A 14753-nucleotide genomic window follows, 5' to 3' on the forward strand; every position below is an offset into this window, starting at 1 on the left:
ATACAGCGTAAGACAAAGAAACATAAGCTTGTTACTGTTACCCTTAAAAAAGACCGGTTTTTTTTTCTGTAAATATTACACTTTCAATTTTTTGATGAGAAAGAAGCTATTAATTTGTTACTAATATACTCATTATTAATTTGTTACTAATATACTTATTAATACAAAACATAATTTATCAGTTAATTTATTTTTTATTAATTGGTATAAATTAATGATAGTTTGATAACCAAGTCATTTTTTTTGGATCTCATAAGTAAATGAAACATAACATTTAAAGGATTCTAAAATGAATATATCAAGTATTGCCAATAAATTAGCATATATCTAGTTTCCATCTATAATATGTATTGATATAAATGTGTACTAAAACCCTTTGCCCTTTCGGCCTTTTCAACTACATTTTGGGCCATTTCATAAATAGTTTCTTATCCTACCCTCAGGGATATCAAATCATTTGGTTTTAATGGCAACAAATTTGACAACAAGCACAATGAATTATTATTATTATTATTAATATTATTATTATTATTATTATTATTATTATTATTATTATTATTTATTTATTTATTTTGTGTGGTGATTTGTATGCATAACAATAAAAAGACGTATACATACACAACACATATTTTATGTTCTAGATAGAGATGACAATGAGGCGGATGGGTTTGAGAAGCTTTCGGGTAATCTTAGTCAACATGTTATAAAAGTATTCCACTAGTGTCTTAATCGTTGTGATGCATTAGATAGATCATCTTGGGTGAAAGCACAACTCATACGATTAGGTAAAAGAGCATAAAAGTATTCCACCGGTGTCTTAATCGTTGTCATGCGGACACAATTGAAGTTTGTATATTGTGTGGTCAATTGTGTATCGACTAGAGTAGTTATGCCGACGACTTATACATCAGCCTACACATGTATAATATGTGTGGTGGAACTAATTAAACCCATCACCACAAGCATATATTGTGTAATTACTCCCATGGCTATTGCCATGGTCGAATCACTCTCGCCAGTCGCCACGTACATACACATATATCCATAACAATCAATCAAAATGACTAGCACCTAGAAATTGTTTGATCACAAGACACTAAAAACCATTTTTTGTGAGTATTTGGTTTTCGAAATATTATCTTGTCTTATGATAACTAATAATCACATGACTCCCTAACGAAACTCCTATAGTTATCATAAAACCCCTTCTAAGATTATTTACAAGTCTATACTATGTTGTTCCTACAACAATAGTTATGAAAATGGTTGATTTTCTTCTACAGTCACATGAGATCAAATTTGATACAAGATATTTTGTGTGTGTGTGTTTTTTTTTTTTTTTTTTTTGGATTTTTATAGAAGTTTTATCATATTCATGAGTCAAACTACAATACTTATATTTATTAATATAAGTACTTCATAAAATATTTTGTGTTAAATTTATTTATGTTGACTAGTGAGTAAAATGTTTCAATTTCAAAGTAGAAAAAAACTAGGCCTTGGCCTAGAAAACCTAGAAAGAAATATAACATGGTTTCCCCTTTTTCTTTGTTTCCAGCACAACGGAATGGGCCTTGGCCCATAAATTCTGGACAACATCCAGCCCAACCTTAATTTTCTTTTGTTTTACAAGCCCATCTTACACTCTAATTGAATTGTTCGACTTACGACTAACGACGGGTTTGCATAATAATATATATTTTTCTAATTAAAAATAAATATTTTTTAGCCTTTTCTTTATAATCAGATCATATATTATTCAAACTCATAACTACGGTACAAATAAATATATTTTATATTATGTATTTTTGAATGTCAAATTCATAACTATGGTATAAGTGTCATAAAAATTTAAATAAATATATTTTATATTATGAATTTTGAAGTAAATATGACATTACTGAGATGAACAAATCATACTCTATATACCGTCCATTTTTATCTAAACCCAAAACTCGACCTGAATTCAAAGGCACTCAGATCCGAATTATAGAATACCCGAAAAACTCGAACTTGATAAACCTGAACCCTACCAACCCAAACCTTTTATGGATCTGTTATCGGGTCACTCTTTCCCAGAAAAAAAAAAAAAAAAAAAAACCTGAACAACCCGACCGGAAAACAAACCCGAACATTTATTGTCCTTTTCTTATAGATATGTTTTGGTTTGGTGTCTCTAGTATTTGAAACATTAAGTTTTAGGACTTTTGAACATTATAATATTATATTGTCAAAAATGATGTTTAAATTCTGATGATATTTTTCGTAAAAATATATAAATTTTGATGATGTTTTGTACAAAAAAAAAATATTTATTTTCATTTTACATCTATACCTGAAAACCAAACAACCCGACCCAAACTAACCCGAACCGACTAACCCGAACTTAAATGGGTCATTTAGCGGGTCACTTTTTTCAAGCCAAAAACCTTAACAACCCGGCCTGAAACTCGAAAAAAAGCTGAAGAACACCCGTAGATATCATATGCCAAACAAAGTATCTCTCCTGTTACTTCTTCTTCTACATAGTACCAATGCTTCCATAACCGTAAACCAAACTCTTATGTTGTCTCCGCCTCTCAATTTAGGTGCTGTTTGTTTTTTCTGAGGTAAAATGTCTAATGTCTGCAGTCTGCGGACCACATCTGCAGACATCTGTAGCAGAAGAGGTGGACCAAACCTCTGCAGTCTGCAAGAAGAAGACTGTTTGTTTTTTAACTTCTGCAAGCTACACATTAAACAACAATTATAATCAAACAAGATGAACAACAAAATTCAGAATTTAAATAACAAAATTCAGAACATAAACAATATAAATCAGAATTTTAACAAAAAAAATTAGAATTTAAACAAAACTATATTTTATTCGAGGATAAATTAATGAGCATGTCTTCTAACATTTTCTAGAATCCGGTTCCCAACTTTATCCACGAGCTTCTCTATTTCACCATTTTCTCACCATCGTCACACACATTCATCTGTATAATAATAATAATAATAATAATAATAATAATAATAATAATAATAATAATAATAATAATAATAATAATAATAATAATAATAATCTGAATCAGTGATCAATCATGGCGGTTTACCGATGGAAAACCTTCACAGAGGATGAAGACCGATGGAAAACCTCGACGGCGGTGGCTGTGGAGGTGGGGGAGGTGTTGGCAGTGGTTGTGGAGGAGGGGGAGATGTTGGCGGTGGCTGTGGAGGTGGGGGAACTGTCGGCGCTGGCTGTGGAGTTGGGGGAGGTGTTGCTGGTGGCTGTGGAGGAGGAGGTGGTGGTGACCGGCAACGTAGGAGGAGAAGGATGACCGGAGTGGCGGCTGAGTTGGATGAGATGGAGAAGGAACTAGGGTTGGGAAAAATAGAATGGAGAAGAGGTGTCTTTGTTTTGAGATTAGGAGGAGAGGGGTGGAGAGAGGGTTGGAAGAGGTTGGAAGATGTGGGAAGACACTGGACCATGTCTGCGTGGGGAAGAGGACGCCCATAGGTTTGAAGACATTTTTTAAAGAAATGTCTTCTAAAAAACAAACGGTCTGCAGAGCAAAACGTCTGCGCGTGGTCTGCACGGCACAGACATAAGAGGTTAGAAGAGATTTTTCTGAAAAAACAAACACCCCCTTAGTATTACCAACTTCCATTGCGAATATAAAACCACAAATTAACTTGTTTCTTCTCTTACTTCCATCGGGTTTTTGATCTTGATGACAAAAATATGAAATAATAGAAAGACCACTATGATACGTGACTACGTGTTATCGTATTTTTGTTCCGGTTGTTTTTAAAGTGAAACTAGGTTTTTTCCTCAACGCCCAACGGCAAGGAACTCATACCTGCTTTCATAATAGAACCTTGTCTCAGCTAACATAACGAAGGAACAAATGGTGTTACAAAATTTGTACCTAAAAATCATATATAAGCTATACCCAATCTTGCATTTTACATATCATGGTAGATAAGAAATGTTGATTTAATACTATAGACAAGTAGCCCAACAAGTTTATTTAATAAATATTAATTAACAATATTGTATTTTAAAATAATTGAATATTAAAATAATAATATTTATCAAAATTAGTTAACTAAATGATTATAGAATAATAAAAACAACAATAATAACATTTATCAAAATTAGTTAATTTAAGAGTAAATTACAAGTTTTGTACTTTACGTTTGTAACAAATTCCAGGCGGTGTCCTTTGCCTTTAAATTTGACGAGTTTTGTCCTTAACGTTTCAAAATCTTGCACGTTATGCCCTTTGAGCCTAACCCAGTTAATTTTTTTGGTTATGTATGGTCAAGTGGAAGGCACATGAGGGCGTTCTTGTCTTTTCACCTCCCCAAGGAATATTGTGTAACATAACTTATATCAAGGGACTATTGTGTTAAAAAAATAAAAAGATATTTAAAAAAAAACAAAACTCAGCACTCTCTCACTCTTATCTCTCTCTCTCTCTCTCTCTCTCTCACACACACCTGCTGCTACCTCCCACCCCCACCTGCCACCGCCGACCCTCACCACTCGCCACTCATCTGGAACCGCCCCTAAAACGGCGCCACCTGCAAACGCCCCACGACGCCCCTAACACCACAACACGCCACCCGTGATGGCTCGAGCAATGTCAATTCATTTGCTGTTGATGATGAACATTATTTAATGTATCTGATAATATCAACCCTTCTACTACTTTTTCTCTTAAGAAAATAGCATCAGTACCAATGATGCTAGTAATGGCACCATCTCTATTTCCTATCCAAATCATGAGGGTTTCCCGTTTTTTCCTTATAACATTGTTCCCCCATTATTAAATGATTTGTTTGATAAAAGCAGAGATCAAAATTGAATCATCAGAATCACATCTTTAATATCACGAATCAGTAAAACTGGCATCTAGAGTATCTTTGCTGAATAAAGATCTAGGTTTTGGGTGACGGGACTAAACAAAGATCTAGGGCGGTGGGGATGTGGCAGAGGGTTTTATGGTGGTGGTTTAGCGAAGGAACCAAGTAGGTGGTTGGTCGTCTGAGGTTTAGAGGGCCTATGGTGTAAGTTCTTGAAGGTTTCAGGTGGGCTAGGGTTACGAGCGGGTTGAAGGATGTGGAAGAGGGTGGTGGAAAGGCGTTGGTGGAGGTACAACGAATGGTGGTGGCTACAGATGTACGATGGAGGTGGTGGCGGGTGTTTGTTTACGGTTGGGATGTGTGGGGTGGGTGGTGCTATGGTGGGGGCTGGTGGTAAAGGGGTGGGTGGTGGTGGTTTGACAAGTTAGGTTAAAGATTGAGATAGAAAGAGAGTCGAGATAGAGATAGAAGGTTATTTAAAAGCTAAAATGACAAAAGTGCCCTCATGTGCAAAGCACATGATCTGATTTAATACAAAAATGTAACTTAGTTAGGGCTAAAAGACATAACGTGCTGGATTTTGAAACGTTAAGGACAAAACTCGTCAAATTTAAAGGCAAAGGACACCGCCTGCAATTTGTCACAAAACAAAACTTGTAATTTACTCTTAATTTAATAACATATATCAAAATTAGTTAATTAAATGATTATAATATAATGTTTACTACAATTCAAACTAAACTAAAAGGTTTAATTTTGTAAGAGGAATTCAATTGGCACACTAGTCATTCTATCTGTACACTTTACTTTTTTAGTACGGGTCGAATAGACCTATACGGGTCGTATATGTTTAAAAGTCAAATCTGCATGTGTCAGTTCTTGTCTGGCGGCTGGCTGGACCTATACAGGTCGTGTTGCACTAGTTTTTTTTTTTTCTTTTTTTTTACAAATTTTGGTGTACATATAATCGTAGTTTTAACAAAGTTTAATAAAAGATTTTTTTTATTTTTTAAACAAAAAAACACTTTTTAAAAATTTATCATGTACTATAGGTTTGATACATGTTTATTATACTATACTATCTATGTTATAACCGTATTCACGGGTGCAACTTTGTGGGGGCCGGGGGGGGGACCCCGATCTTTTCGCTTAGTAGTGTCCGGTATGTAGTTTTCGTATAAAATTTTTTAGGTATATACGTTTTCGACCCCTCGGTTTTATAATTTTTATTGGTATATACGTTTTCGAACCCCCGGTCGGAAATCTCAAGCTTCGCCATTGACCGTATTATATACTCCGCCACTGATCTATGTTATAACCGTATTATATACTACACTTATACTATAGTTTATTGTACTATACTATACTACACATATACTATATTATAATACAACTATTAGCATATACTAGATCTATACTATACCTATAGGCCTATACGGACCTATACTACACCTATATTTTATTATAATATACTATACTTATACTATTGTATTTATGTTAATACGACATGTAACGACAAAGTACGTCAAGTAATGATATGGTACGACACGTATAATACAATACATGACGTAAGAGTACAACTGTATTAAAAACAAAATGACATGTAACTATAGAATACGAACCACACATAACCGAACGTTACCGATACGACACATATAGAGCATATACTTCATAAAACGACACGTAATGAAAAAATACGACCCGTATAGGCACCGAAAAGCAAAACCCAAAATTATGAAATTTTGCTTTTACCCCTATACGCATCGTATAGGTCAAAACTGGTTCGTATAGTACCATTATACGACTCGTATAGACCTATACGATCTGTATAGCCCCCTGAATTCTAAAAAAAACAAGGTAATAATTGATAAATCAGGAGGTCTATACGGATCGTATAGACCTATACGACTTCAACCATTGTTTTTCTTGCGACTTCGGTTAAATCATCATGCGACTTTAGGACGAAGCTCATATCATTTTCTTTTTCTTGTTTTTCCCTCACCTTTTTTTGTATCATACATAATCAACTTCTAACCCCCTGATTTAAAAATTAACCCCTTGTTTTATTTGAAAACTCAGGGGGTCTATACAGATCGTATACATCTATACATTTCGTAATGGCCTATTATACGACCCAGTTTTGACCTAAATGATGCGTATAGGGGTAAAATCAAAATTTCATAATTTTTGTTTTTGCCTTTTCGATGCATATACGTGTCGTATTTTGTCATTACATGTCATTATATGAAGAATACCTTCTATATATGTCGTTCCGGTGACGTTCGGCTCCGTGTGGTATCGTATTCTATGATTACGTGTAATTTTGTTTGGAATCCACTTGTACTCTAACGTGTCGTGTTGTGTGTATACGCGTCGTACAGTATCATTAATTGACGTATTTTTTGTTAAATGTTGTATTATGATGTATATTGACAATATGTTCAGTATTATGAGATATATTGTCCGTACGAGTCGTGTCAGTGACGTTTGCTATAGTCACGTTTATTGTATGTAAGTGTCGTATTAGGATGTAGGTTGTTTATACGTGTAATATTATCGCGTATTATGGCGTAGTATGTCTCTGCTCGTCATATTGTTCCGTATTATGGCGTATTATGTCTCTACGGTATCGTATGGCGTATATTACCGGTTACTTTACGTGTTGTATCCATTAAACAAACAAAAAACACTTTAAATACATTATACAAACAAAATACCTTTAAGATTACAAATTAACCTATATATGCTCATACAGGACCTTTACCTCACCTATACTATACTACATTGTACATGGTATTCTTAAAAAAAATTAAGGAAGTTTTTATTTAAAAATAAATAAATATTTTTTTTTTGAAAACTTTGTTAAAACCATAAAAAATGTATAAAAAAATTGTAAAAAAAAACCCTCAACAAATACGACCCGTATAGGTCCAGTCAAATAGACAAAATCTAACACATTAGTCTTTATTGGAAATTGAAAACGTAATACAACCAGCATAAGTCTAAACGAAACCATAGTTTTGGCTAAGGTGTTGGGGGCGGAGAATATTGAGAAATTCGAGGAGTCCCTTGTGAGTTCGGTGAGCGAAGAAGGTTTTCAACCGGTCGTCCAATGAATTTATTGTCAGTTAATATTAGAGGGTTGGGGAGCGACAGGAAAAGTGATTAGGTCCGTAAATTGAGAGTTTGTAATGAGGTCGGGTTTGTGATATTGAAAGAGTCACAATTTGCATTGTTGGAAGGAATTGATTTAGGTCGATTTTGGGGCCAAGGGGAGTTTTCGTTTGCGCATATTGATGCTTCTGGGAGATCCGGGGGGGGGGGGGGTCATATCTACGTGGGACTCAAGGTTGTTCAGCATGTCTTCTGTTGTAAAGCATAGAAGATTTCTTTTGGTGCATGGGAAGATTAAAGGGTGTGGGAGAGGAGTTAACTTTATCAATGTCTACGCGCCACAAAAAGCTCCAGATAAGAAAGCACTATGGGTTTATTTGGAGCAGGTCATTCAGCAGGATGATAGCTTTTGGATACTAGGTGGTGACTTCAATTTTGTTAGAGATAGATGTGAACAGCGAAACTCGAGTTTTAATGTGGGTATGGCGAGGGATTTCAATGAATTCTTAGATGGTTGTGCTTTACAAGAATATGGGTTGCGCGGTCGTAAATTTACTTTTGTTTCCGGGAATAAGTGTAGTAGAATTGACAGGATTTTTGTATCGTGGAATTTCTTTAATGAATGGCCGAATGCAGAGTATTGGGCGCTTGCGCGGGAAAATTCGGATCATAGTCCGATCGTCTTGAAGGTGACTTATAAGAATTTTGGTACTAAGCCTTTAAAATTTTTCAATTCTTATGTGTCTAGGGAAGGTTTCGAAGAGGTGGTGAAAAAAGCAATGTTGGATTATCAAGGTCAGGGGCCGGCCGATGTTCAGTTTATAGATAAGCTTAGAAAAGTGAAGCAGACCATTGTTGTATGGAAAAAGAACTTGGATATTAAGGAGGCTGAAGAAAGAGAACTTACTTCAAGAGATTCTTGAGCTTGATAGTGCGATTGAAGATAGAGACCTTTCGGAACCGGAGCAGTGGGTGTATGAGGAAGCGAAGGCAAAGATTCGAGAGTTACAAGATTATAAAATTAAAGATCTTCGTCAAAAGGCAAAAATCCGTTGGGCTAAAGATGGAGATGAGAATTCGAGTTTTTTTCATGGGGTAGTTAATAAGAGAAGGGTCTCGAATAACATTCCGGGGTTGATGATTAATGGTTCATGGGAGACTAAGCCTTCATTGATAAAGAAAGAGGTGTTCGGATTTTTTAAGAAGAAGTTCGTCGAGGAATCGGAGGTTCGGCCGAATCTTAGATGTTATGGGTTGAAAGAATTATCGGAGGTTGCTGCTTCAAATTTAATTCGTTCATTTTCTGTGGAGGAAATTAAAACGGTGGTGTTCGATTGTGGAGGTGATAAGAGCCCGGGGCCTGACGGTTTCAATTTTCGGTTTGTTAAAAGATTTTGGCCTCTTATTGTCGATGACTTTGTGAAGATTTTTGAAGAATTTTCAGATTCGGGTAAGATTAATCAAGGTGTTGGCTCGTCGTTTATTACATTAGTTCCAAAGGTTAGTGATCCTGTGGAGCTAGGAGAATATCAGCCTATTAAACTTATTGGGGTGGTGAGCAAGGTTATCTCGAAAGCTTTGGCGAATAGGTTAAGGCTCGTTATGGGTGACATTACTAATGAGACGCAATCGACTTTTCTATCGGGTAGGTATATTCTTGATGGCCCATTAATTATTAATGAAATTTTAGCATGGGCGAAGAGATCCAGGAAAAAAATATTTTTCTTTAAGATCGATTTTGAGAAGGCTTATGATAATGTGCATTGGGAGTTTATTTTATCTGTTATGCGGCAATTGAAATTTCCCGAAGTGTGGTGTAAATGGATTAGAGGGGTGTTGGTTTCGGCGCGTTCCTCGGTTTTGGTTAACGACTCTCCTTCTTTTGAGTTCAATTGTGGTAAAGGCCTTCGCCAAGGTGATCCGATATCGCCTTCGTTATTTGTGATTGTTATGGAAGCGTTTTCTAGCATAATCAGGAGGGCGTGTGAAGTAGGCGCATTTGATGGGGTTCGGCTTCCGAATGGTGGTCCGGTGGTGTCTCATCTGCTCTACGCGGATGACGCCATGGTTATGGGAGAATGGTCGCAGTTTAATTTAAAAAGCCTTGGGAGAATGTTAAGGATATTTCATATGTGTTCTGGGCTCCGGTTAAATATTCATAAGTCGACAATTTTTGGTGTTGGATTGAGCCAAGAAGATGTCATTATGGAGGCAAATAACTTGGGGTGTAAATCGGGTGAGATGCCTTTCAAATACTTGGGTATTCTAGTGGGGGCCAATATGAACCGGATTAATAATTGGGATTCAGTGGTGAAGGTGTTTGATAGTCGACTGTCCAAATGGAAGGCGAATATCCTTTCTATGGGTGGTCGAGTGGTGCTTATAAAGTCCGTTTTAGAAAGTATCCCTATGTATTATTTTTCTTCATATAAAACTCCGGTGGTGTCACACCCCAACCGATGGCGGAATCATCGGGGCATGACACTGAGCGAAACAGATTGTCCAGAAGTTTCCATAACAATTATCATTACTATTCAATTTAAAATAATACGTCCCATACCGTATCTTAAACAGTAAACAAATTATTACAGATAAAATCCAGGCAAATATTTCCGTTCCGACCACTCATATTTTAAATACAACAATTGTTTATCTGCTTCTAGAGACCCATAATTTGACTACTACTGACAACTATTTGTTGGGCTCTAGAGCTTTATTCTAGCCTCGCTTTCCTAGCAGATAAGCATCTTAAACACCTGTCACATACGTTAAAATAAAAGTCAATAACACATAGTGTAAAGGTGAGCATACAAGTTTAGTAATAGCATATAGAGTTCGAAATAGTTTACGCATAAACAGCACGTACACAGAGGAAAACGAAGCATGTTAATTATCGACATGGATCTATCAATACCAATGACTGCGGGTTGACTGCCCGAGGCAGTTCGCAATACATGATTACCACCGTAATCCATGCAAGTAATTGTCCTTAACAACCCCGGTATGAACGGGTGCTGAGTCCAAACTATAGTACTATCGTCGTTAAGGCAGGTAGACAGCATTCCACGTGTAAACATAACAACAAACATTCATTTAGTCACGTAATACATGCGGTAACGGTTAGCGTTTAAAGTATTGCGTAATGTGTTCGATTGTGATTTAGAATAAGTAACGTATGTAACACCCAAAAGTGCGAAAGCAAAAAGGGTTCGAGTATACTCACAGCGGTTGATGGATTGAAGGGAGCGCTTGAGAGTAAGGTTAGCCTGAATAGTTTGATAGCATAACGATAAGCAACGCGTAAAAATGGAAAACAAGTGTTGGAGAGTCGGACAGCTGGTCGATCGGACGGTAGTTCGATCGGACGGCTGGCCGATCGGTTGACAGTCCGTTCGGACAGCTGTCCGGTCGGTCGGTAAGCCGATCGGATGGTTGTTCGAGTGGATTGTTTCTTCCTTAGAGTAAGATGTGTTTGTGTATGATGGTTTGACTTTTGAAGTCTTTGTTGCAGTATTTGAAAACCTTGAAGTATCTTTACCTTTCACGTCGGTCGATCGGACGGTTGTTCGATCGGCCGGCAACCCGATCGGCTAGGTACCTCAGAAAACAAGTTCTCAGCAGGGTGTCACCTGATTGGACGACTGTTCGATCGGGTGGCACTCCTAGTGCGTCGAACATGTCGGAAAATCGATTAAGTGTCGAAGTATAGTATCTCATGATCCGAAGAGTAATCCAATCGGACGGTAGACCGATCGAACAGCAGTCCGTTCAATGCTCAACTTTAAAATAATTTGATTAAGTGTGGGACCATGTGCTAGCCGATCGGCTGGCCGGTTGATCGGCTGACTGTCCGATCAGCTGGCTGTCCGGTCGGACAACAGTCCGATCGGTCAGCACCCTGACCTGATCAGCCTATTCGTCTAACACTTGGTTGTTCTGATTGTTTGTCGTTTTATCGAGGTATTTTGAGAACGAGTCAAACAACAGAAAACTCGTCTTTACTTGGTTCTCCTGATCGGATAGGAATCACCCAAACCCGGTCAGTGAACTGTTCGGGACGGTTGTTTAACGTTTACCCGAAATCGGTGAACCTCGTGGATAGAATCCGGTTCTTGAACCGCACAACTACTAGGATGATTAGTAAGTCGGTACAAGCTCCGTCTCTATCGGTTTGAAGGCATTGAGTGTAAAAGAGTTGAAAGAAAGTTGGAAAACCATCTTTCAATCCTTTTCACCGTGTATATGTTTAGATCTATGAAAGATCTTTGTTTGTTTATGTGGAAATCGGCTAGATCCAAGTTATTCTTGGTGGATTGAGGCCAAAACATGAAGTTCTTCAAGAACCCATGATGACATCATCCTAGAATACTTGAATCTTGATGATTTCACGGTTAAAAGTTAAGATTTGAAAGATAGAAAGGTGTAGGAGTGCGTGTAGATCAAGAAAGTACAAGATTTAGGACGAAATCTTACCGGAATCGAGAGAAATCTGAGAAAAAGTGAGCTGAGCGTGCTGGTCGGACAGAGGTTTCCAAAAGTAGAAAGTTTAACAATGACAGGGGTATTTATAGGATGCCAAAAGAGGTAAAGGCTGGCCGATCGGTCGGTCAGCACGATCGGACAGCCTGTCCGATCGGCTGGTAGCCTGATCGATCAGCTGCCTGATTCGAGTGTTCGGTGCGACGATTTTTGATATTTCGATCTCGATTGCGATTGATGAGAATACGATAGAGTTTCCTATTCAAATTACTTTTATCCCAACTACTATATCTAACATACAAGCATCTATATTTTGCGCCGTCTTTTCGCCACCAATTATCATAATTCGATTTCGATTGAGTTCGATTGAGTTTCGATTGCGATTTGATTGATTACCACACATAACATAAATAAACATGCACAAGTAACACATAAGGCACACACACACGTATAACAGTAAACCAGAATGCGAATTTCGAGTTGTGAGCGCGATGTTGATTAGATTAGTTCGATTAGCGTTTAATTGACTTTATCGCATTGTTACTTCCTATTATTCACAGTCGTAAAGCGGTTCGTAGAGATAAACATTCGATTATTGAAATTAATTACTCCACATAATACAACTAACGTAAACATAAAATAGACTAACTACAGTCAAAGAAGTCAAAACAGTAGTTGAGCAAAGAGTGATAAATCGCAATTAGCGATCTTTTCTTCCTTTGACTTCAAGCTTAACTTTGACTTTGACTTTCGAAAACACAGGGTGTTATATGTGGGGTTGGTAAATGCTCTTGAGTCTAGAATGAAGCGTTTTTTATGGGGAGGAAGCGATGAAATTCATAAGGTTCATTGGGTGTTGGGATAAGGTGACTAAGTCACAAAGTGAAGGAGGATTGGGTATTAATAAGATTTAGATAAGTAATATAGCGTTATTATTAAAATGGCTATGGTGATATCGGGTGGAAGGTGATGCTCTATGGCGAAAGGTGATTGATGCGGTGCATGGGTCCGGTAGAAGATGGGATACTTACCCGTCTAATGGAACGCTTTCAAGTGTTTGGACAAAGTTGGTTCGGATTGGGTATAGAACTAATCTGCAAGGAGTTAATTTTACTAATATGATACGTGGTGTTATAGGTGATGGCTTGCGGATTCGGTTTTGGATTGACCCGTGGGTTGCTAGCGAGCCATTAAAGGTTGTGTTTCCAAACCTTTTTCGACTTGAAGCAAATAAATGGTGCTGTGTTTCAAAGAGAATTGGGATGCAAGATGGTATTAGGAGTGTCACTTGGGATTGGAGTAGATATCCAACATTAGAAGTCGAATAGTTGGAGCTTGTGGAATGTAAGAGGTTAATATCGGCCGTTCAATTATCGAGAAAGAAAGATGACTGGAGGTGGAACATCGGCTCGAGTGGGGATTATCGTGTTAAAGATGTTAGAGTTTGGCTGAAAGGGCCGAGTGTGTCTATTAGTGATCAACGGTTTAATTGGTGCAAGTGGCTTCCGAACAAAGTTAATCTTTTTATGTGGCGGGCAAACATTGATAGGATTCCTACAATGAATGTGCTTAGTCGAAGAAATATGACGGTTGGGGATGGTTATTGTGTGTTTTGTGGAGACGTGGAAGAAACTACGGACCACGTTTTTACGGCTTGTCGTATGGTGTGTGGGGTGTGGTGTGGTATAGCTTTGTGGTGTAAATTGCCCCCGGTATTTTGGTTCTTGATCTCTGATATCCAGGTGTGGTACGAACAGAAAGAAGTAGCCGAGAAAAAGAAGGAAATCATTTATGGGGTGTTCGTTTTGACTTGTTGGCGTATTTGGAAGGCTCGCAATGATAAAATATTTCGGAACCTAGATGTGAATGTCGCTCAAATGGTGTCTGGTGTCTGATATTAAAGCTTTGGGTTTTCTGTGGTTAAGGAGGTCTAGAGTCGGTAGTGTGAGTTTGAAGTCTTGGTGTAATTTCAATATTGATATGATGTAAGTTGGTTTTCGCGGTGTTCTCCGTCTTGGAGATCCCGCTTGTTTAGTGAAGTTTAAATTCCAAAATAAAAACATAATGTAAGGAAGTTTTTACTTGGAGTACAAGATTGGATGTTTTTACTTTTACAACACACTTACGAGGAACACATATAATTTAAAACGGAAAATGTTTGAGTTAATTCTTATCCCAAAAAAAGGAAAGAAAATATGGTTTGATATTTGAAGTTCATTGATTTGGAAACAAATAATATTTCTATAATTTTCTTGTTGCTCAAGTTTAGGTGTCCTGCTTGTTTTCCAAGTTTGTTGTTTTAGTAAAGA

General features: G+C 37.2%; 1 protein-coding gene across 2 annotated transcripts; it reads right to left on the minus strand.

Moving 5' to 3' along the window:
* Window positions 1-2242: 2242 nt before the first annotated feature.
* LOC118484774 lies at window positions 2243-3733 on the minus strand. 2 transcript variants are annotated; one of them, XM_035980754.1, is made up of 2 exons: window positions 3096-3733; window positions 2243-2728 (listed from the first exon to the last, which is right to left on the minus strand). In XM_035980754.1, exons 1-2 carry the CDS (start codon window positions 3648-3650, stop codon window positions 2585-2587), a joined length of 699 nt encoding a protein of 232 aa, XP_035836647.1. In that variant the 5' UTR covers window positions 3651-3733; the 3' UTR covers window positions 2243-2584. The 2 variants fall into 2 exon arrangements, with proteins under 2 accessions (XP_035836647.1, XP_035836648.1); XM_035980755.1 differs by lacking the exon at window positions 2243-2728 and adding an exon at window positions 2757-2978.
* Window positions 3734-14753: the final 11020 nt, after the last annotated feature.

Source organism: Helianthus annuus, chromosome 12 (assembly GCF_002127325.2).
Source record: "Helianthus annuus cultivar XRQ/B chromosome 12, HanXRQr2.0-SUNRISE, whole genome shotgun sequence".
Classification (NCBI taxonomy): Eukaryota; Viridiplantae; Streptophyta; class Magnoliopsida; order Asterales; family Asteraceae; genus Helianthus; species Helianthus annuus.